The sequence below is a fragment of the Homalodisca vitripennis genome, chromosome 3, assembly GCF_021130785.1.
Source record: "Homalodisca vitripennis isolate AUS2020 chromosome 3, UT_GWSS_2.1, whole genome shotgun sequence".
Classification (NCBI taxonomy): Eukaryota; Metazoa; Arthropoda; class Insecta; order Hemiptera; family Cicadellidae; genus Homalodisca; species Homalodisca vitripennis.
In genome coordinates, this window is record NC_060209.1 from 152,660,599 (window position 1) to 152,684,913 (window position 24,315).

General features: G+C 33.0%; 1 protein-coding gene across 1 annotated transcript in view; it reads right to left on the reverse strand.

The window, feature by feature from the left end:
• LOC124358408 overlaps nucleotides 1-24,315 on the reverse strand; it is a 68,501-nt gene that overhangs the window by 22,831 nt on the left and 21,355 nt on the right. Inside the window, exons 4-11 of the mRNA XM_046810708.1 lie at nucleotides 12,020-12,170; nucleotides 11,255-11,440; nucleotides 10,430-10,635; nucleotides 9,489-9,654; nucleotides 4,703-4,872; nucleotides 4,130-4,301; nucleotides 2,386-2,521; nucleotides 2,073-2,235 (exon numbers count right to left, since the gene is read on the reverse strand). Of these exons, the coding sequence (XP_046666664.1) occupies nucleotides 2,073-2,235; nucleotides 2,386-2,521; nucleotides 4,130-4,301; nucleotides 4,703-4,872; nucleotides 9,489-9,654; nucleotides 10,430-10,635; nucleotides 11,255-11,440; nucleotides 12,020-12,170 (1,350 nt within the window). The remainder of the gene's footprint in view (nucleotides 1-2,072; nucleotides 2,236-2,385; nucleotides 2,522-4,129; nucleotides 4,302-4,702; nucleotides 4,873-9,488; nucleotides 9,655-10,429; nucleotides 10,636-11,254; nucleotides 11,441-12,019; nucleotides 12,171-24,315) is intronic.

A 24,315-nucleotide genomic window follows, 5' to 3' on the forward strand; every position in this document is an offset into this window, starting at 1 on the left:
TGTTACATATCTTAAACCTTCAATTTGTTTTAATTACATCAATGCTTGCAATTGTAGAAATACATGCACACCTTATTTGGAAAGTTCTTTGATGTGGGGTCACGTTTTTGCCTTGCTTAGACAGTTACGTTTCTTCACCCGTAATTACTGGCTACTTTAAAAAACACTTCTATCCACTGCACGTTAAAACAATTAAAGAAATGCTATGATAAATAAAATTCGGATGAGAAAAAGTCAGAAACAACTGAAATTTTATCTTTCCCCACACACGCTATTCCATACTTCGATTGCTTTCGCATTTGCCGCATGTTGGCAAAACTTTATCTCCTTCTTTTAAAAAGTATGTTCACTTAACATTTGGGATTTTATTAATTTATTTTATAAATATTGATTCTCTTATCCTAACCATAAGTGTTAAAGTTTTAATTTGAGCTTATGTCAATAATAATTACTTTAACGCCAAAACGTCATATTAAAATATAAATATTCTCCTCTCTACACAAAATAGATTCTGTTTTAGTTTAAGCCCAAAACTTAATTGGGCTAAGCAATCAACTGGATTTTTTAGTGGGTTAACCATTTTATAAACAGCAATTAACTCTGCCTTGATGTTCTTCATGCGGTGGGTCATAATATAGGTATAGTAGTAGCAAGTTTTTTATCCGCCCTATAATGTTGGAAAAATCAACTAAATTCTTTATAATAAACATTAACATTCCTAATATAAACCCCACGGTAGCCTATCTAATGTACCCGTATATACTCCTTACCATGTTGTATAATTTTCAGAAATATAACAACGGAAATAACTTATGTTTACGATTTTCAAAACATTAAAACTCAGATTTTCAATTGGGTGCCATTTTTATGGGATCTACAAATAGTTTTAGAGCAGAAATAAATTTAGATTTACTTTGTTTTCGTCACTCTACAGCGTGATTCACGAAGATATACAGAAACTGTGGAATTTAATTCTACATGTAAAAATAATGAAAAAAGTGCATATAAAAACATCGGTCCGGAAATGCTTCGTTAGCGAGTTACGGCTAACGAAATATTTCGCTTGGATCTAAAAAGCTTACCATATAAAACGAGGTGTTTTCCTGAAATTACGGTAAGGTAGATTAAAGGTCGAATTAAATAATTTCTTATGGTTTTTGACCTGATAAGTCGAATAAAATAGGTCACAGAACTGTAAGTTAAGTATTTTTTGAGAAACCCCGTGTCAAACGCAATAAAACTTGTAGAAATTTATATTGTGAAGAAAACTGTGTAAATATATCCCACAGCAGGGGGTTACAGCAGGTTTGTAGAAAACTGGGCTTGCACTGCGGCTCCGCCCCTTTTGGTTCGTTTGGTGCCATCAACACGAGGTTTTAGCTAGGGAGCTCTGCCTCTTTCATTCTAAAGCCGGTTATGAGCCATCCTTGGTCTAGAGTACATTCATAGTAATTTTGGCTAAAATCCATTCAACTGCAAGGCGTCTAGCGTATTTGTTTATTAAATAGTCTTTTAATTAATTTAAATCTCCACCGACTTGTGGACAAATCTCCACGTTTGGTGAACATTTATCACATAGAAAGTCCTCTCCAATTTTGGTTAAACTCCGTCAACCACGAGATGTCTACAATAGTTGTCAAGGAAAAGGTTTTGATTCTAGAACTCTGCGCCTTTTGTACGATTGGCCTCAACGACCTTCACTGCATATCGCCATTCACTTGTAAAACGTCCATACCGAGATTCGTAAATATGTGTTGAGAGTTGCGGCGAAATCGTGATGATGAATAGATATAAAGATAAAGAGTTATTTATATTTTCACATCACAATATGTAGATAATGCATCTGGTATTGAGGAAATGAAAGAAATGTTGGAAATAGTTAGAAACAAGAGACATGTGCTATTAAATCTATCTAATCATCTGCTGTACATTTAATGAATGTTTACAAATATTTTTGAATCAAATACAAACTTCCACAATTTATTTTTTTTTTTCAAACGTTACACAGTTGAATTTAAAAATAGGGTTTTCAAAAACACTATCTTGCATTCACATTGATCTTAATGTTCCTAGTATGTATATGAACATTTTTCATAAATTCTCTTCCAGAACTCTGTTCTATCCGGAAACGAAATTCCATTTAATGGTTTGATAATCTTTCCCAGGGCTAAGTAAGAGGAGTCGTCAATATTGTCGGGTTTCCAGCTCACTCCAAGTCTATCACAATTTGGGTTGCTGAAATATAAAATCATTAAATTCAAAATGTATACAAGGATATTTTACAAAATAAAGTAGTTGATAAATTACGGTCTTTTACTAGCCAACATTTTGCAAAATTCAAATCCCCTTCCAACAATAAATGAAAAAAGCAACTGGAATACTTACCTTGTTTTTGCAAAAGTGGCCCATGCCTTCAAAAATTTACTCATAAATATTTGATCATCATCGCTTGGTGGAACAACGGGACTTTGCGTTATGTTAGTATGGAAAAGGTAAAACAGCTCATCACCATGACCAGCGCCTATAACATTAGAATATTCATAATTCCGTACAATATTAGCAATTCTTGACTTTTGGTTTAATTTAAAATCTGAGATATACTAGAAAAACCAGAAAAAATCTCGAAAATTTTCTTTTTTTAAAGTGGTTTTGTTATATGCTAAATATTGGTATATAATGTTCAAGGTTTTCTAAAAATATTAGTACCCCACTGTATAGTCATACGTGCAAAGGTAAATTTACAAACTATAGAAAATGTTTGTGTTAGAACTTCTCTAATCTCGATTTTTTTCTAAGAATATATTGATTACTTAAAAATATGCGCTTTTTGACCATTTTGAGAATTTAGCATTTATAAAGTTGTACTGGATATGCTGAAGAGAGTTACACTGTAAATTCAATGAAGCTAAAATTATTGAGCAAAATTATACCAGGGAAAATTAAAAGCAAATGGTTCAATAGGTTTTAACACGATCACGACGACGTCTACCCTAGCGGGTACACGGGATCTTTCACGACTGCCGTCGTGTAGGTACACTATTACTAGGTAACAGGGTACACACCGGGCTTTCGTAAAGCGCGTTATGCGCTCAGTTGGGTACACGTTCCTATGCATTTTCTTAATGCGTTTTTTATTGATTACCTGGTGGTTTGTTAAATATGAGCCTACGCTTAAAGATGTACACCAGACTATCGTATAACCGGTCGGGAGCACGATTGTTAAATTTTTTTATGTTAATTAATGTTTAGGGTACAAAAGAAACACTGAAAAAATAATATAGAAATTTGTTTGTGTAAAAATGTGAAGCCTACGTACTAATATCTGTATACTTATACGATTAACGTAAAAAATACCAGTTTTCTGCCATTGTTATTGGGAAATTCTAACAGCATATATAGAAGTCCGGAAATTAGACGTCGTCGTGAACGTGTTAAAGACTTCGAATAAAACTTGAACTGTATGTTTTTACCTTCTGACAATCCAAATTCTCATAGACGATTACGACATTTTTCACACTTCCCATCTTAACAATTCATCAGGGGTGGTAGCTTTATGCACTGCAAATGTGCCATGTCCCCACGTCTTAACAAAGTATCTAATTTAGAAAGTAATTTTTGGTCCACTCACGTTACTAAGTATTTGAATGTATTACAGTATAATGGCACCATCATTATTGTGAAAATTAATCGTCTAAACTCCAACAGTCATCCTCCACAATATACTATATCTATTGGTCCACCCTTCCAGTCTAATCTCAACTTTTGCGGTTAGCTATGAGCCATTCTTGAACATCCATAGGACTGTCCAGATATTAGTGACCCATCAGATTTGCTTTACCCAGTGTAGGTTCAACTGGAAGGCATAAACAATACAAACGTGAATCTGCCTGGGGATAGGTGTTATCATTGTTGGTACAGAATATCAACATAATCATAGAAACTAAAATAAAAATTTACACATACAAGTAAACTGGACTTATACGTTTTTATCGGGCCTCCTAATTTTTAAAATTTATATCTAGTTATTGTTTCCTTTGTATTTTCAAAACTGTTGACATAAGGCATTTCCCCTTATATCCTAAATTGATCATAGAAACAAATGTTAAGCAGTAGTCACTTTTACACTTACCACTACCAACAAACTGTTCAGCCCTGTCAGGAAATGCTACTGGTAGTGTTGAGTAAGAGAGAGCTCGAGGGCTTGTGTATGTGAACAGGTAAGAGTAGACAGGTGTCTGTTGTTTCAGGAAATACTGTCTGGTCTCTTGCAGCGGAATTGTGAAATGGATATCACCTATAAGCTGAAATTGAGTATTAAAATTAAATTGAATTTATTTGTTAAGACAAAGAATTGAAATGGAATACAATTATTTAATATTTGTAACTGAACTCTTATATTTGTTAAGTTTATTATTGTTGTATTAAGTTTCATGCCAGTTTCAAACCTCATACTGCACATACTACTTTAGAAGAGTCTATCAAAGTATACGTAGCTAAAGTAAATTGTAAATTTTTGTTTTTTATATTCTCAGCATCCTCAAAATCCCTAATCATAATACTTAGGATAACGGTAGATAAGGGAACGGTTTTAATATACCTACTTGAATCATATTTGGATGTATAACAGCAGTTTTTCATACACTGAGCATTATAACTGATGTTTGTACGTAGACAACGTTACCATAACTCAACATCAACTCACATCCACATACTGAGGTGCAACATCCCAGGACACAGAGTCAGTGTTGGTGTAGAACTTCAGAATCTCCTTGCCCAGTCTGAGCTCCTCTTCTTTTTCTAGTGTAGTGGCCAAATTTTGAGGTACCAACAATGACAGGTCGTTACTTACAAGGTCAAAATGGGGCTGTTTTACTGAAAGAGCAAAACATAATGAGCAATATATCTTTGTTTAACATATTTTATTATTGATGGATAATTTGAGAGAATAACAAACAGGAATGCAGACATATACCATCGTTATATGTTACAGAGATATATAACACTAAGTTTCAAAGATTGAAATCCATCCTCTTCTTCATGTGTCAAAGATTAAAAATCAATGTTAAGCGTGCACTAAATACTAATTTAAAATCATTTAAATTGAATTTGAAACATCAAAAAAACATCCATAACAAAGTCCTATGATTTTGAGTTATGTCAAGGCTAAATTAAGCTGATTGGCAATTGTTTTATTGGTATTAATCAATAAAACAATTGCCAATCAGTATGGATTCATTTTTCCAAATAAATGAAAACACATCATTCTTCAATTGTGTTGTAGATGGAGCTTATATTGGTTACTGATAACTTTCTTACATTAAAACATAAAACCAATATTTAATACTTTTTTTCATGAAGGATATCTTCTTTAGACACATCACAAGAGTGTTGTTGATATCGAAAGGCCTCAAAAAAAAAATAAAAGTATTAAATATTGGTTTTATGTTTTAATGTAAGTAAATTCTTTAATTGTATTTTGGGGCATGAATATGTAACCTCATAGCCTACTTGGCTGGCCACAGTCATATTATATGGTATCATTATGTTTTATATGTAAGGGCGGAGCCTCGGTTTTGTTAAATTGGCTATGCAAATTTAAACACAATTTAGATTTACTCATTTACTGATTACTCCCTATTGGTTTCCTTGTGTGCACAAATAATGCTGGGAGTTTCAGCAGCAACCTTCTTTTTATGAAGTCAATTGTGAATCCGAGTTTGGCAAGCCAAGTTGTGTTATCAGAGATATTTGTCTATATTGTTATGCTTCAAGTACATCTTATCGATGTAAGTATGTCTTTAAGTACACGATTCAATTACATTTTATCTAAAAATCAAATAAATTCATTAATGGGTTATTTGTGATTTATTTTAGATCAAATAATTTTATGTTTTGACAGTAGATAATTTGCTAAACTGTGTTGTGTTCATTATAAGACCGATTTGTATTTAAATTTCATGCTTACAATACAAATATTGTTTGGCGGAACAAGGACATTTGTAGATGTATATCAGTGTGGAGGAAAGGAGTGCACCTGACCTGTATCTTGCAAATAGGGGCATAATCCTTGATAGTATTAAGAAAAGAAGAAAAGAAACTACAGATATCAGTCATCTTATGCTTTGAAGAATTTCAAAAACTTATGTACTTAGTAAAAAGATTAGAAAAGTAGTAAAGTATTCTAGTACAGTACAGTATATCAGTATAAAAGCTGTAATGATGTGTAAGATGTAGTAATTGTGTCGATAAAAAGAAACACAAGAGATAATTTTAAGAATTTTCAGACACAGAGTTATTACCATTTATGTCTCAATTTTGAAAGAGAACAGAGGGCATCAACAAACAGTAAAACTCACATACATTGAATGGAATGTAGATGTTTGCCAAAATGTGCCAAATACGGTATATAAACAAATGTCTTGTTTATTTTTTTATCAGATATTTAAAATTTAAGAAATGTTGTGTCAAGCATAATGATTTATAATATAATAGTGCAGGCTTAAACCATTTCAATATGATGTCATAGACATTTGTGTATAAAATGTAAGAAATTACAAATGTAAAAGCAAATGACTTGCTAAATGTAAAGAAGTGAAAAAGAAGAGGCAAGGAGTCCTAACAAGAAGTTGTTAATTATAGCTACCCAAGACATTATGAGAAATTGGAAAAAATACATCTTTATAAGTAATTAAGAAATAATAAATTCTTCTAATATGAAAAATAATAACAAGTTCAGGTCAACGTTTATGATAAATAAAACCTCTTTATAAAATCACAAACATATCTGTAGGTCTATCACAATATCTAGACACTTAAAACAACTTACAGACATGCTCACAAACATTATCATAATTCTGTTAGTGTGTAAATAACTCTGAATTCAAAATTAGGGTAATATGAGGCTTTTACAGTATAGAGGAAGGGTTTTGTTTTTTATATTGAAACAGTAAGTTATTCTAAAGTTTCACTATGGAACTCATTATAAACGTATGATCTACAGTATTAGTAAAAAAATAGTTACTATACAAAATTAGTAAGTAATTATTACTGTATATGCAAGAGCTCAACAAGTTTAGTAGGAAGGAATGTTATATCAACCAAAAAAGATAGTGCATATAACTACAGTCAATACTAATGTAAAATAGTAATTACTGGTTTATCAGATAAGACTAACGAAATTCACGGCAAACTTTATTAATATAATAAGGAAAAGAGAAAAACGAGAAATCATAAACTAGGAAATAAAAAACTAGATAATAAGTAACATTTTCTAAATAAAATCATTGAGCATTAAAGAAGTTAGTAAGTCAGCCGCTCAAAAATATTGTAGCTGTATAATAATATGTCCTGTCTGTCCACTATATACCTTAAAAATAGTTTGGTCTACAAATTGATTCAACTTTTGAATCAGAATGGTTCATGAATATTAGTGCTTTATTACTTGAAACTAACTTGAAATTAATTTTATTGTCTTTCAAACCAAATAAAAAACTTTTGACTGAATTTTTTATTTATAAACAAGTAGAGCTGATCCCCTTTTCAACACTATTCTGCTCATTCTCATGGGCAAATGGCCTGTGCACAGATCGTATAAAACAAGATAAAGGGAAACAATATTTTCAGTACTAAAGAAAGGTCCTTGTTTGCTGGACAATGTCTCACATAACTGGCTTAAGGAGAGACCTACCATTGTGGGAGGAACATGCATCATCATCAGTCTTGATCTTGCCTATGTGGAAAGTCTAACACAAAACCTTCATTTAGATAAATTTTAATTGCTCAATTTGTCCTCGAGATATCCTGCTGAAAGATATACAGACAGAAGAGAAATTTGGCTAGCCTCCTAATTGGCAGGATTTACGGATGATCAGCCAGAAAGTAACTCAGTCACACTAGTCACAGGCATAATTTGAACCTTTTATATCCCTAATATCCAAAGCCCGACCTTACTCCTTACACCTTACACGAATTTGTTTAATTGAAAATACTACATTGCCAAATTCCTTTATGAGATAGCAAGATAATTAATTAAAACAACTAAATCATAATGCCGGAGTATACATTAAGCTATTAATTAACTCATACTTAATATTAAAGATCATTTTAGGTTTATAATGTGATTATGTACCTAATAAATAAAGAAAAGGACCTTTGAAAAATGTATAGAAACATTCGGAGGATTTTATATTATTCATATTCTTATAACAATTAACACATTTTAAACATAAAATAGTTTTGTGGTCCATAAAGTTCTCAGTAAAAACACAATAAGATTATTTTAAAAGTTACATAACATAAATTAAGAATTAATCATACACAAGAATCTTACTCTAAAATAAGATAAACTTTACTTTAAGTATTGAATTAAGATCAATGATTCCATCTTTTTTATCTTTTTACTTCAGATAAATTGTCACAAGAGTTATACATTTTTACATCCCTTACCCATATCTCCTATTTTGGACTAATTGAAAACTCTTTTAAATAGATAACATCTTTTCATTGGTATTCGGCCCAAGAAGCTCTATATTTCTAAGAGTGTAATGTAATAATACTGTAATATAACCCAATAAAGGACTAAAATGTTTTATTGCATTAGTTTCTTGATAATTCAAGAGGTGAATCAAATATTTATTTGGCAGCTCTCGTGTTGCAACTTTCAATACAAAAATATGTAGTATTTCCAATTTTCAATAAAAAGTAACAAAAATTGTTCACATTTTTGTTTATTCAAATACTAATGTGAGTTATATTTTTCTCTAGCCTCATCAAGAGGATCTTTTTTCATTCATTAAAAGAACCAAGTTGTCAGGAAGGAAATAATTAGTGAACATTTAATTTCAATAGACATATTGAAGTTTTTTAACTTCACTAGAATGATTAAATATTTTGGCGCAGATTCCATGGAACAGGATAATGCTGTTTTCCAGATCTTTTCTGGCTGTCTACTTTGTTTAAGCACTAAGTAGAATTTAGCTGATAAGGTTATGTAGACTTCCAGGTCAGTCTGGTGGTATGAAAACTTGCCAACACAAACACAGACATTTTACCTTCAACTGGAAGTCAATTTTTCATGTAGAGTAATGGACTGAGTGCTAGTTAGGTAAATTTTTATGTTACTGAATAATTTTGGAATTTTTAATTGGGTTATTGACTAATACAAGTGGCAATAGTAAGTAAATACACGTGAGCTGAAATAAATATTAATTTTCCGGTTATAAATTTAACAATATTTTAAGAATATTTTAAACTGAACAAACTCTACACTTCTTTATCTTCATATTATGAAGATATCATACTTAGTGCTGTTCCATGAAAAGTGTGCAATAGAGTGTGATGCTCTCTTGAAGCTAAATACTCTTGAGCTCAAATAAACTCACACTCAGGTCATGAACTAAATTTAACTAACCTTATACCTTTCCATGCCCAAATTATAGAGGTACCAACTACATAAAACTACAATAGAGTGTGAAGTACTCTTGACTTACTTGCTAAAACTAGCATTCCTTCCTTATCAGTGAGTCCTATGATTACAGGCACCTTGGCGAACTCTCCTCTCTCCATCAGCTTACGAGGACAGTCAGTCAGAAACGGTGCATTTCCATATTTCTCCACACAAGGTGTAAATATGACTGAAACTCTTTGAACCATTTCCTATAATAAGTCCAGTCACGGAGTTAAATTGTTTATATTACATATTATATATGATCAGGCTCGTATTATTTCTAGGCAATTAACAAAACTTGCCTTAAAATGGAGTACTGTTGATGGTACATAACATAAAATCATACTCAAAATACAGTATATTTTACACTGAATAGTGACTTATTGACAACATAAAAGAGGTATATGGCACTAAACCTGTTGTGATTTATTACTAATAGATTTATTAAAGCCTATTTCTTACTTTATGTTGTGTAACCTTCTGTTTTACCATTTCCTGAATAATGTGTTGGTAGTCGAGTATCATTTAAACGTTAACTGTTTTCAATTATATATTTACTTTGCCTTTCTGTTACTGAAATAAAAGTTTTTAAATACAAAAACGCTTCTGGAAGTTACTAAAGTGTGCGTAAATACTTTGATAACTTTGCTATAAAATGGAATTGTCCAAAGTGAAAGAAGTCATTTAAAAGTTGAATATGCTAACAATTGTGTGCTGTGGTTTACAAACCAGTAACAAAACATAGGAGTAAGGTTCAAGTTAATTAAATTTAAAATTGTCATCAAAATCAACACTTCACACAGAATGCATAAGTTCAAAATTTGTTTGAACTTTTATCTTCAGTTTTAGGAGGGTAGTAAAGAGATATAATACAGTCTAAAATTAGATTTCTTGACCAACGATCCTTAAGTTAATTTGCACTGGTTCTCTTTTAGCTTTAAAAATGTGATTAAAACTTTGTAACATAATACTATGCATTACGACCTTTTCTGTGCGGAGTTTGTCACTGTCCTGACTTGTCACAAGATCCATAGCAGGAACACCCATGAGAAATTCCAAAACGGTGTCAGGATCCTCGGAAGTACAACCCAAGTCTCTGGCCAGCAGCAGGGCTTTCTCTCTTGGATTGTCCTGAAAAGCCCACTGACTAAGTGAGCAGCCACTTTGCAGTATGGCTTTGTGAAATAATCCTGCAAATACAGTATTGTAATTGATTCCCCAGCAACATTTTTAACATAGAAAGACATTTTCAAAATGTTTATTTCAACTTTGAGAAGCTCAAAAATTTGGTATGCCAACATAAAGGTTTATTGTAGCTAATGAACAGCTCAGAATGTAAGACCTCAGTTTAGATAGATGGATCTACTTCCTCCTGAGTTGAGCTTCTTTTTGTCTCATATTATAAACGCTAGCACTACATAGTCACCAAGAACACTTTTAATACACTAAATGTTCTGGTAGGGGAGAGTATATAATTGATACTTATTTTACATTCCCACAGCATATAATTTATAAAGTCATAATGTTTAGTAATGACCCTTATCAAGTCAACTTACAAAGGATAACCTAGTTTTTAACCCGGTTGACTACACCACCTGCACTCCTGGCCAAAGTTTCAACAATGTACACTAAAGTTCAGAATCCACAAAAATGCCATGAGTCTCCTCCTTGCCCTAATTTCACAGTATCCCGGCACACACCACAGCTTATTAAAACTGCTCTCTCCCGAAATATCTTGGTCATTTTGGGGTCTTCAACAAAGATGTCAGTGTTCTCTTTTTTCAACCCTAATGACATTATGTTACTCACCTCTAGAGAGTGGTGACAGCAGGTGGTAGTTGACAGAAGCTGCACCAGCACTCTCTCCAAATATTGTTACATTGTCAGGGTCTCCACCGAAACTGTCAATGTTATCGTGCACCCAATGTAGTGCCAACACTTGATCCTTAAGGCCCAGGTTTCCAGGCAATTTCTCGTTTTCAAAAGATAGGAATCCTGAAAATTAATTGATTACTTAATTAATTAATTTACTACATGCTATAATAAACAAATCTATGTTTTTGGATTGGTCCTATAAAAGAAGCTGTAAACATTATCGTTTCTGATATGGGTTAAAACAAATTCCTGAAAATTTTTAAAAATTGAACAGTATTTTAATTTATAATATAAAGAGCTATACATGAACAAAGTTTATAAATTATTTTACTAACTACATAAAAAGAATTTTGATTTTAGAGTTTGGAGTTATATTCTAAGAGCTACCATAGGATTTCCACACAAAAGTTGATATGGAAGGCATACTGGTGAGAAACTTGCACTCACAGCGGATAAGAGTAAGGAAGTTCAACCCACTAGCACTAATATTGTTCATCGTGCTCTCACTGTTTACAAAGTTAAATCTTCTACATCTGCCTCTTCAGACCCTGCTCTGACAATTACTGACATAGTAAGATGTCTAAGAACATGTCTTGACTACTGGCTTCTTTACAAGCTCTCATTGCTGTTGTTCCAGTATTATTTAAACAAATGGGTACAATACTAAAAGCTCAAGTTAAAGAATAAAATATTACTTACCTAATACTCCACATCGATAGTTGATGGATACTAGTACAATATCTTCTTCAACTAAGTAATCTGGTCCGTAGAGTTCAGATGAGCCAGAGCCACCAGCAAATCCTCCACCATGTATCCATACCATCACAGCCTTCTTAGCTCCTTCTTCAGGCTACATGGACAAGTAGAAATAGCTTCAGTTGCATTTAATGTTGAATTTGTTAAACTCTTTACACATACACAACCACATACTATTGGTAAAATTTTATTTAAAAATTTGTAACTTTTATGTAACACCGTTTTTGTTGTTGGACTATGTGATGCTAGAAAATTATTTCCATTCGCAAGTTATTTGCTCTTATTTTTTTTGTACGAATCCTGAGTTCCCAATGTTTTCTTCACATTTTCTTTGCAATATGCACTGTTTATTACCACTGCTTTTCCAGAGCTTACGAAGATCGTAATTGCCTCATCAACTACTTGAATATCCACCACCAAAATACTCAATGTACGAGTATTAGCAAAAATGTCACCAAGTTATAGATGTAAGCACTTTATATTTAGTAGGTCTACATTGAAAAAAACATAAAAGTAATCATTCTATAGAAGTAAAACTGCATTTGTCTAAAATCACCCAATTTGAAGTATTAGTCTCAAAGGTTGTATGTACCTGGGTGGTGTAGACATTGAGGTATAGACAGTCCTCATCACCAACTGGGTGGTTAAACAGCATGTGATGTTGAATGGAGTCATTTCCCTCCTTTAAAGCATCTCGTACTCCTTCCCACTTTCCAAATGCTTCAGAAGTCTATAAAAATATATCATTAAATAGTTCAAATAATTACAACAGTACAATACTATACAAACAGGTGTTCAATTCTTAAAACAGTCTTAACTCGTCCTTTTTTCCTTTTCCTTGGTTTGTAAAGATATTTATTTTTAGTACCCAATTAAATATTAAAGTTAATTTTTTTTTAATAATACAATGATTACAAACTGAAACATGTCTTCATTAACCTTACATTATTTTTAAGGATTAATAAAGTAACATTTAAATAAACACAATCAGGATTGATACAATCAGTAGTGAGGGTCATAAAAGATGTCCAACTTCCAAGTATTTAAAAAAAATAAAAAAAAAAATACATAGAAGTTGGACATCTTTTATGAACTCATTACGCATATGTAGCATCATGGCGTTTTCAGTAGTTCTCAAAAGTTGACAGTACTAGTGTCAAATTTTTTGTTGCCAGTTGTAAAACCAGTTTAGGTCTCTCTCAAAATAATATACTAATAACAATACCCGAATTATAAAACAATATCTTGTGTTTTTTTAGTTATTAGTATGCTCATTCTTCCCATAGTATGCAAAGTTAATGCGATTTTACAAGTTTAGGTACTTTTATGATTCAAGTGAGTTTTATACACCCGGTATTATAATTAATTTTGTCTGCTGAATTATAAATATACCTTATAACGCTCCTTAATATTTTGATGTTTTGTCAACACTGTGATTTTGCCTTGTTCCGATCAAGAGAATATGCAGGTTGGTTGGTCTGAGTTGCCTACTTTGGTAAAAACCGTCTTCCTCCGACCCTTATATCATTTACACTTCCGGTCTATATGTTAAGTTAATAATCTCAGCTGTTGGCTGTGATTTACTTCTGAAAAGACCAACTTTGGTGGTAAATCTCTCCACTATATATCAAACTGTACTCACAATTAATTATGAACGATCAAACCCATGTTGGTGAACATGTTTCCCCAACAAACACGTACGCAGACAAGAACTTCCGGACCAGCCTAATTTACTGGTTTTTCACATCACAATTCTCCCTGTGATATAAGGCAAATGCATGTTTTATGCCACTAGATGCATGTTTTATGCATCTTAGCTAGATATGTATACAGTCCATTTCCTCAAAACCTATTACTGACTGTGACAGGCAATGACAATTGTTTCAAATATTTCCAGCTGCAACTTGTCGCTGAACTGAACTATTTAATATTGAACTTTAGTTCTCATTTTTCATGCTAATCAATCCATCCCATCAAAATTAGATGAATAATTAACTAATGTAACTATACGTAAAAATAAGTGAAGAAGCTACTTACTTTGAATCTTAATTTTCCAATGGGAGGTTTCCCATAAGGAATGCCTTGAAAAGAATAATAAATTGTGTTACAAAGCCCGGATGACTTTTTAACAAGACCTCTTAACTTGCCTTGTTTAGTCGAAATTTCAATATGCTCTTGATTCATTTTGAACTGAAAAACAAATTCAGAAAGATGCTGGTTATTTTGTTAATTTAAATTTACATTTACATTTACCATGGATTAGTAATGGATCTTTCAATACAAACTTTTAGGATCGGCTATCATTCCTTTTCGGATTGTTAGGTAGATAGTTCTATAACTACAATATCTAAAACGTATTATAAATAATAAAATACATCAGAATTACATACAAATATCTAATTGTTTATTGTTATTTAATTGACAATCTCGATCTACTTAAAAAAATAGACATACAAAAGATAAATATATATTCTCAGCTAAAACTTTCAAGATTTACAGGAACTGTTTTTAATTATAATAGAAGTATTTAGAAATTTTAATATTCTTAATAATAATAATAATATCTTTGTTGTTGTAAACACAAACACCATTGTATAGCGAGTGTCAATTATAAACAATGTAAATTAACCTATCCTTTACATTCACACACTTTTGCATATACATTGTTTTTATACTCCTGTCCTGTACTTTGGAATCAGACCTGGGTTTTATCAATTATCAGTTATCAATATCCCAGTGACTATCCATATAGTCACCAACAGAGTAAAATTCCTTGAACACACACACACACACACACACACACACACACACACACACACACACACACATACACACACACACACACACACACACACACACACACACACACACACACACACACACATATACATAGGTGTATTCCTACCTTGTTCTATAAATACCTGTGCTAATTTCAATACTTAAAACTAAACAGAGTATGAGTTTGTTCAGAAAATTATACTATTTTGTGAACTCACTTTAAAATTAGCAACTTACTTGTTTGTGTATTGCTGTAGGAGTGTTTTACATAATGGTTTCAAATTTGTGTCAATGATAACACTGTATGCTATCAGCAAGTTCAGTTTCAATACATTACAGCAATTCTGTGATGTCAAGGTCAAATATTTATAAAAGGTTGAGTTAATTTGGTAAGGTTGATTAAGTGTTTCCTTGAGTGTTCATCCACTCTAGATATGTGTTGGCTTTGAATTAACTTAACCTCTATAATATACTAGTATAAAAATATAAAATAAAAAAATACACTGAAACAGTGTAAGTTTAAACGTCTTGTGTTTTATCACAAATGTAGGCACCGAACTAAAATATCATACTTCAATCTGTATGTTTTAGGTTTTGATGGCTCTTTGAAATCAAATTTTTGTACTAAACGACTTCTACTAATTACATGCTTATTCTGTAACTAGATATGCTCTATTAATCATGTAATAGATTGAACAAGGAAAAAACCTAACAGTTTAGACCACAGTTGTTTAAATTAAATCATTAGAACAAGGTAGAAGTATGCTACACTTCATGTTGCATATCAGGTTACGCAGAAGTCCATGCACAATTTTAAGTATAGACTTAAAATTGTGCGTTGTATTATTCTTGTTTTATTCTTGAGATATCCTGTGGGAAAACAGATGATCAGACAGAAAATAAAATCTCCTAGTCTTCTTCTTCTAAGGGGCGGCCTATTGCCTAGCACTTAAGGCTCAAGGACCCTTTGCGCACGAAAGTATAACATGAGACCAGCCAGTTTACAGTTTCAGCAGTTTAACAAACTGCCAAAAACAACTGATCAGGTCCTTCTGGGAAAATTCACCACCACTCTTATCCAGACTGCCAAAGATGGTGTAATGCTCCCTTATTATTGTAGGACAATCAAAGAGCAAGTGTTCAGCAGTTTCCTCTTGCCCATCACACAATCTACAGACAGAATCCTCCCAGAAAATGGCGACTCTGTGAAGATGATTCTTCAGGAGATAAATGCCCTGTGATTAGACCACAACCTGAGAAGACATTGATTTAAGTAAGGAGAGAAGATCAGATGCCACCCTGGGGGAATGTGACTGCAGTACCAATCTACTCATTGTCAGACCCGTATGCAGTCTCACCTTTCCTCAAGATCAGTGTGAACCCATTTTCACCCAAATTCACAATTATAAATACTACAGAATGGTTGAGGCCCTGTCATGTTGGATGCTGAATGCAAGTTGGCTCTAAGCTCTTTCACTCCCAGAGACCCCTTCGTGACCAGGAACTCAACAGGCAGTCACATGTGATTCTGCCAAGGGAAGAAACAACTTGATAACAATCCCAGACAAGTTTGAAGTTTTAACACTCAAGAGTCCAATGCCTTTAATGCTGCCTCATCAGACACATGCCACCCATGTATCCAACTAACCACACTCTCTGTCATCGAGTAGTATGTAAGAAAGTGTCCAAGAAAAAAGCCCCATGGCGAAACGATGACATCCGAAAGATGACGAAGGTTAAAATAAGTTGCGAAATAGATATTGGAAGTACAGGCATATAGATGACTGGGAGAGGTACAAAGAAATAAGAAACCGACTGAATAATATGATCAGAATTGCAAAAAAGAGATTTTTTTCTGAAAAGCTATCCTCTTCAAAAAATCCAAAGGAGTTCTGGACATGCCTTAAGAAAAATGATATTGTACAAACAAGGGATTGCTCGAACATTCCACCAGAACTTAAAGCGCATGAGATCAATGAATACTTTATAAACATGGGAGCTGGCCCGAAGATTGATAAAAGCGTATGGGAATTTTTTGCAACCAATGGCCGAGAAGAAATTAGAGATAAATTTAAGTTTTACGCTGTCAGTAAAAGAGACGTTATTTCGGCAATGAATGAAATAAAATCTAAAGCTGTGGGCAGCGATGAAATTTCGATTGACATGATCAAGTCAGTGAGCCCCTACGCAGTCAAAGCCATTACACACCTGGTAAACGTTTCCCTGGTTGGCAGCGGGTTTCCAAAGTCATGGAAAACAAGTATTGTTCGGCCAATACCAAAAGGGTAAGCTGCCAATCAGGTAGACCAGCTTAGGCCAATTTCAATACTCCCAGCCATGTCTAAGATACTGGAAAAGATTGCCATTAGACAAATAGACAGTTTTATGAAAACATCGGATATTTCACCGAAGCTGCAATCGGGCTTCAGGCGCAATCATAGTACATGTACAGCCCTGACAAATCTTTTCAGTGATATGATTGACGCCAAAGACAGGGGTAAATATAACTCCATTGTTATGTTGGATTATTCTAAGGCCTTTGATTCAATGGACCATGAGATGCTTTTAGCGAAGATGAGCTATTATGGCTTTGACTTGAGCGTAGTCAATTGGATAAGGTCATACTTAGACTCCAGGCTGCAGGTGACGCGTTTAGGGAGTGAAACATCAACCCCGCTTGTGAAGTATCGAGGCATTCCTCAAGGTAGTTGCCTAGGGCCTATTCTGTTCAATATGTACACAGCCGATATGCCAAGCTGTGTGCAAAATTGCACAGTTCATTTGTATGCTGACGACTCGCAGCTGCACTTGTCTTATGAGCAATCGCAGATGGTGTCAGCCATTGATATGATCAATGTCGACCTTGAAAAAATATTGGGATGGTCAATGGCGAATGGGCTGAAACTAAACATAGGCAAGTGCACTGTGTTGCATACGGCGCCACACAACATTGTGCAGTCCCTCAGTGAAAGAGGAGTGATGGTGAGGCTCGATGGCCAGAGTTTGGCTGTATTTGATAGGGCGAGAACTCTTGGCGTTGTGCTGGACAGCGGCCTCACGTTCTCTGACCATGTCACGCATGCCTGTCAACGAGCACTCGGTAGACTGAGGGGACTCTACAGATTTAGAGATCTTTTACCTGAGTCTGCGAAACTACGTATCATGCAGTCACTAGTCCTGTCCGTTTTCGCCTACTGTTTCCCAGCCTACGGGAATAGCATTTCTGGAGAAGACATGCATCGCATTCAAAAGTTGAAAAACTCTGCTATCCGTTTCATTTTTAATTTGAAACGATTTGAGCATGTCTCTCCTTACAGAGATGCCGCTGGGATGATGTCGGTAGAGACCGTCTGCAGGGTCATGACGTGCATGGTCCACAAGGCTCTTGTTAATCAGGAGCCTCAGTACCTTAGTGAGAAGCTCTCATTTCGGGATGAGGTCTCTCAGCACAGAACCCGCCATGGGAATCTTCTTCACTTTCCCAAAGTTAGGCTGGAGTTGGGAAGGAGAAGCTTCTCTTATTTCGGCTCGAAATTGTACAACGACCTCCCACCAAACGTGAAACAATGTTCAATAGCTACATTTAAGAATAAGATGAGGCAGAATTTGCTTAATGTATAGATTTTATTTATTTATTTGTATTTAATTTTCATGTATATGTTGTATGTGACGATAGTTGTTCTGAAAAGCAGTTGTTCTGTATGTAACTGAGAAACGCTTGATGAAAATAAAGACAACATTATTATTATTATTATTATTATTATTATTATCGAGGTAATGACTTTCATCTCCCTCCTTGTCCGTGTGCAAAATGTAGAAGCATTACCTACAATTGCAATCACTAGACTACGGGATATTATATATTCCAGAAGTGACTTACCTCTGCAATTTGTGTTGGTGCTGCCCCATCCCTCACTATACGAGTTAGCATCGCAGCCAATCATAGTGGGGCATGATGGATGTTGCTATTTCAAGTTTTTATGTTGGTATCCACTCTATAGTTAAAAAAAAATGGTAAAATCAACAAAATTCTTTAAAATGAATATCAATTTAATCTAATTAGTGTCTAATATACAGATCCCATAGGCTTTTGTTTAGTTTTAATGAATGTAACAGCTAAGGCAACAAAATATAAATAGGCATTAAAATAATAAAAGGAAATAATGCTTAAATTTCAAATGGGTGCCACTTTTATGGGATTGTACTTAAAATATCTTGTACTCTAGTCTAGTTAAGTAGTGAATAAAGGAATCTGGGGAACTTCTTAATAATTGGTATTTATTATGCTGATTATATTGGAAATAGAATATTGAGGAAAGGAAACTTAAGGAATTGGAATCAATGATAAACGGGTGCTAATAAATCTCCTGATCATCTGTGTGTTCATTTAATGTTTGACAAACTTTGTAAACAAACATAAATTTCCAATATTAGTTTCTCCAAATGTTATACATTTTCATTTCAAATCTAATGTCTTAAATTAGATTTTTCAACAACATTATTTAACATTAATAAGCATCAAAACCATGAATATCAATAACAGAACTGTTCAGTACGAATATGAATATTTTTCACAAATTCTATTCCAAAACTCAGCTTTGTCTGAAAATGAAATTCCATTTAATGGTTTGATAGTCTTTCCTAGGACCAAGTAGGAGAAGTCGTCAATATTGTCGGGTTTCCAACTCACTCCAAGTCCGTCACAGTTTGGGTTGCTGAAATATGAAATCATAACAATTAAAATGTATAAATGATTACTTTGAAACATTTCACAAAATAGGTTTGTCTATAAAATATGTTTTATTCACTAACCAAAGATTTTGCATTGAGTCACAAAAACAAGATTCAAATCCCTTCTCTGCCCTCAATAAGTGAAGAGGGCAAACATAAAATGCTTACCTATGTTTGGCAAAAGTTGTCCATGCTTTCAAAATTCTACTCATGAATGCTTTATCCTCATCACTTGGTGGGACAATGGGACTTTGGGTTATGTTGAAGTAGAAGAGATAAGGCAGCTCATCACCATGACTAGCACCTAAAACATTAGAATAAGTACAATTTCAATCGTTTAATTAAATTTGATTAATTCTTTACTTGGATTAATTTTGGTCGATGATCCTAGAATGTTGTGGAACAGATCGCTTGGGAATGGTGTAGGCTCCCCGCATGAGTTTCTAAAATTCAATGTAAGTAATTATACCATTGTTATCACTTATAATCACTGTTACTGTAAGTACTGATTTTGGTATATAATATACAATAATACGCAAGTGCAAATGTTTAATAAGCTCATTCAACTTTCGCTTAGTGCAGTGTCTGAAACCTGATGCTGTCACAAACTTGACTCCTGTAAACTTGAGTCCGCGTCCGGTTGGAGAGATCCAAAACAAGTCAGTAAGGAAGAAATAATGCAAAATGAAAATTTTGCATTATTTCTACGTCAGAGATGCTAAGACTACAAAATTAAGTTTAATCTAGATTAAGAGGTGTTCTAAATTTTTAGAACTAGAGGTGGCGGAACAACAACCTCACAGGATTTAGGAGGATATAGAATACCTCTCAGAAGAAAGGGAAATCAGGGAGCACCAAAATAGTTTTGAAAAAATATATATGCATTGTCGTTATGTGTTCTGAGATTCAAGGGAAATAATATATTTTATTTGATTCCATTTAAAATTCAATTGCAGTATACTCGTACACTTATTGATTAAAGAGATTAATTGAGAAAGATAAAGTTAAAATTAATTTTCAATCCAATCCCTCTTAACCCTTGATCTTAGAAAGTAATGTTAAGCAACAATCGGTCACTTACTCACCACAACCAACAAACTGTTCAGCCCTGTCAGGATATGCTACTGGTAGTGTTGAGTAAGAGAGAGCTCGAGGGCTTGTGTACGTGAACAGATAAGAGTAGACTGGTGTCTGTTGTTTCAGGAAATACTGTCTGGTCTCTTGCAGCGGAATTGCAAAATGGATATCACCTACAAGCTGCAATTTAGAATTTAAACACTATTTACTTTCATCTGATAATAAAATTTGATACCTAGGATTCAAATCATTTACCTACTATACTCATGACTGACCTACACTACACTTAGGGAATATGAAGAGTCATTTCACTATGATATGAATTTATTTGTAGGACCCAGCAGCAACATGTGGTTACTGAGTTAGGTTTTTTTTCATTTAACTATTTCTTGAAATCACTAGTTACCACAAGACAATGTTTTATTATGCATTTGAATAACTGTATATTATTTCACTTTAGAACACTAAGTTGATTTATCTTTTTTCTATTAATTATTTTGATCTTCACATGTGATTCAGTGTCACAGTCAATGATAAGACTATATTACTAGGGTTGATTTGATTGTATCCACATACCAAACTATTCAAAATTTGAATTGCATAATACTGATCTGTTACAAAGGCAGACTCAGCTGTGACGGAAATATACAAGTAATTAATTTGAACCAGAAATGCTCCTACGCATGTAAAACATGAGTCAGGTTAAATCCTGATAATCTAAACCATCAACACTTAAATAATATATACCTAATGTATGTCTAATTACGTTTAATAAATGTAATAAGACTTCACATACTCATTTACAAAGTAGTATAAAGACACTTTGATTTTGAAAAATGTGTGCAAAGCACGGTTAACAGCTAGTACATTATATAAATAAAGAATAGTTAACTTTTACTTTGTTCTATACATCCTTAAAAATCCTAATCATAATGTTTGCTGAGGGAATGTTTTCAACATATTCAATTGATACTAAGTGGGAAAACATCTAATAATAACTGATATTGTACAAAGACAATGTTCCATAACTCTTAATATCAACTCACATCCACATACTGAGGTGCAACATCCCATGACACAGAGTCAGAGTTTGTGTAGAACTTCAGAATCTCCTTGCCCAGTCTGAGCTCCTCTTTGTCTGAAGTCGTGGCCAAGTTTTGAGGTACCAACACTGATGGGTCACTACTTACAAGGTCAAAATGGGGCTGTTTTACTGAAATAGCAGAAACATTTCACCAACCATTCATTATATTTTAATAACTCTAAACATCATGTCCACCTATTTATTATTATTGTCATGCTCTATTTTATTACAATTATCTAAACTTATAATGAATTGTGTTACCTTAGTTAATTGATTTTATGTAAAACTTTATTTATTTTAATCATTAATTAAGGAGATATTTTGAAAATGTTGATGTAAATGATTCTATTCAATAATACAGTTACAGTGACAGTTACAAAAGAACCAGAATCCATGAGGAATACTTAAGTGGGAACAATGGTTTCATAATATCACGTATTGGGTTTAAGCAGCAGATTATCTAGGATTGCCAAGAAGACAATGGAACAAGGACAGCATGATTTTTAGTTATGTCAAGGATAAATTGAGCTGTATGATAAAACTGTCTGATTGCTATTTGTGTGGATTCATTTTTCCCAACACAATACGTGAAGGTATACAGATGAAATATTGCACTTACTTAAGTTTGATGGTTTATACAGTCATAAATATCATTACTATGAAATTTCAACATCCAGAACCAGTCATCTCAGTAGGATAGGACAGTCAACAGAATTTGTTGGTTTTGTACTAATGTCTATCAATGATGTACTAGACCTGGCCATTGACTCACACTGTTAATGTTGTTCCAGTGAGACTTTTTACTTTCTTTCTCTAATTCTGAATGTTTCAATTTATTATTTTTGTACATCACTACTACGTTAAAACTATCTGTGCAGTATACAGAGTATTCATTAAAAGTTGGCCTATGTTCTTAACTGGAAAGAGAACATAGGCTGGAAAGAGTATATAGAAAAGCATTTAAATAGAATTTTGTCAGAGAAGGGGACCAAATTTAATGTAATAAGTAGATTTCCAACCCCAGCCCAACCTGGCGGAACAAAAGCTTGCCTACTCAAACGTAGTCATTGCACATCCGCAACTGGAAAGTACAAGATGTCTTTTCTTTTATGATTGTAGACTAAATACATGGACTTTTTTTGTTACTGTATAATAATAGTATCTTTTATAAATATATTGAGTAATGAAATTGAGAGACAATAATAGCTAAATACTCATGAGCTACAACAAATTCACACTCAGGTCATGAACTAAATTTATCTAATTTTGTACTTTTCCATGCCCAAATTATAGAGGTATCAACTACATAAAACTACAATAGTGTTTGAAGCTCTCTCAACTTACTTGCTAAAACTAGCATTCCTTCCTTGTCAGTGAGTCCTATGATGACAGGCACCTTGGCAAACTCTCCTCTCTCCATCAGCTTACGAGGATAGTCAGACAGAAACGGTGCATTTCCATATTTCTCCACACAAGGTGAAAATATGAATGAAATCCTCTGAACTAGGTCCTATAAAATAGTTCAGTCTGAGTTAAATTATTTATGTTTCATACCATGTGAATATATATTGTAATATATTTTTTAATACTTTAATGGAAATCAACAAATCTTATGTTAAGATGGATCACTAATGTTGGTACATAATAAAATAATACAGAGTATAAAATATATTTTGTAATTAATAGTAGTTTATTGACAACATGGAAAGTACATATGGCTTTCTACCCTATGTATTATTGGTTTATCCTTATAAATATTGTATATGTAAGTTTGCTTTATGTAGTGTAACTATTCTTCTTTTACCATTCTCTAAATAATATATTAGTAGCCTTGTGTATTTTAAAATGTATCTATTATCCATTAAAGATGATGGTCACCAATTACTTTTTTTAACAACAATTTTTCAATTTTGCTCTTTTGATACTGAAATAAAAGTTTTAAAATTATGACGTAACCAAAGTTTTGATTCTGTGCATAAATTTTAGATAGCTAGCTTAATGATAGTTTTAAGTATATAAGGTAAAATTTCATAAAATAATGAATAAAATACCCATAATGGAAGGAAGTATTTAAAATTAGACAAGTGTACATAAATGTTTATACTTTATTACTAAAGTCCTTGGCAAAATAAATATTCTATTAAGAAAAGGAAATTTGCTATTCGATCTGCAGTACTCCAAAAGATAAGCAAATATTGAAAATTTGATTATGCAGTTGTGTTGTATGCTGTGGTTTAGAGCCTGATAGTAGACATCAGCGCAATATACAAGCTAGCTTTCTAGAAGTGTGCACAAAATTTTTGAGTTCAGAATCGACTATTTGTTTTATTCTAAAACTGTGTTGAACTATGATGGTAAATAAACTGATTGATGAAACTTTTGTTAAATCTGTTGTAAATAAAATGAGTAATTCCCGTTGTGAGGATGTGTATGGCCTTTCAAATTATGTTTTAAAAAATATTATTGATGTAATTGTAGTACCACTTACCTATGTAATTAATTTAATTTTATCTCAAGGAGTTTACCCAAATTGTCTTAAAGTATCTAAAATTACACCTATTCATAAGAA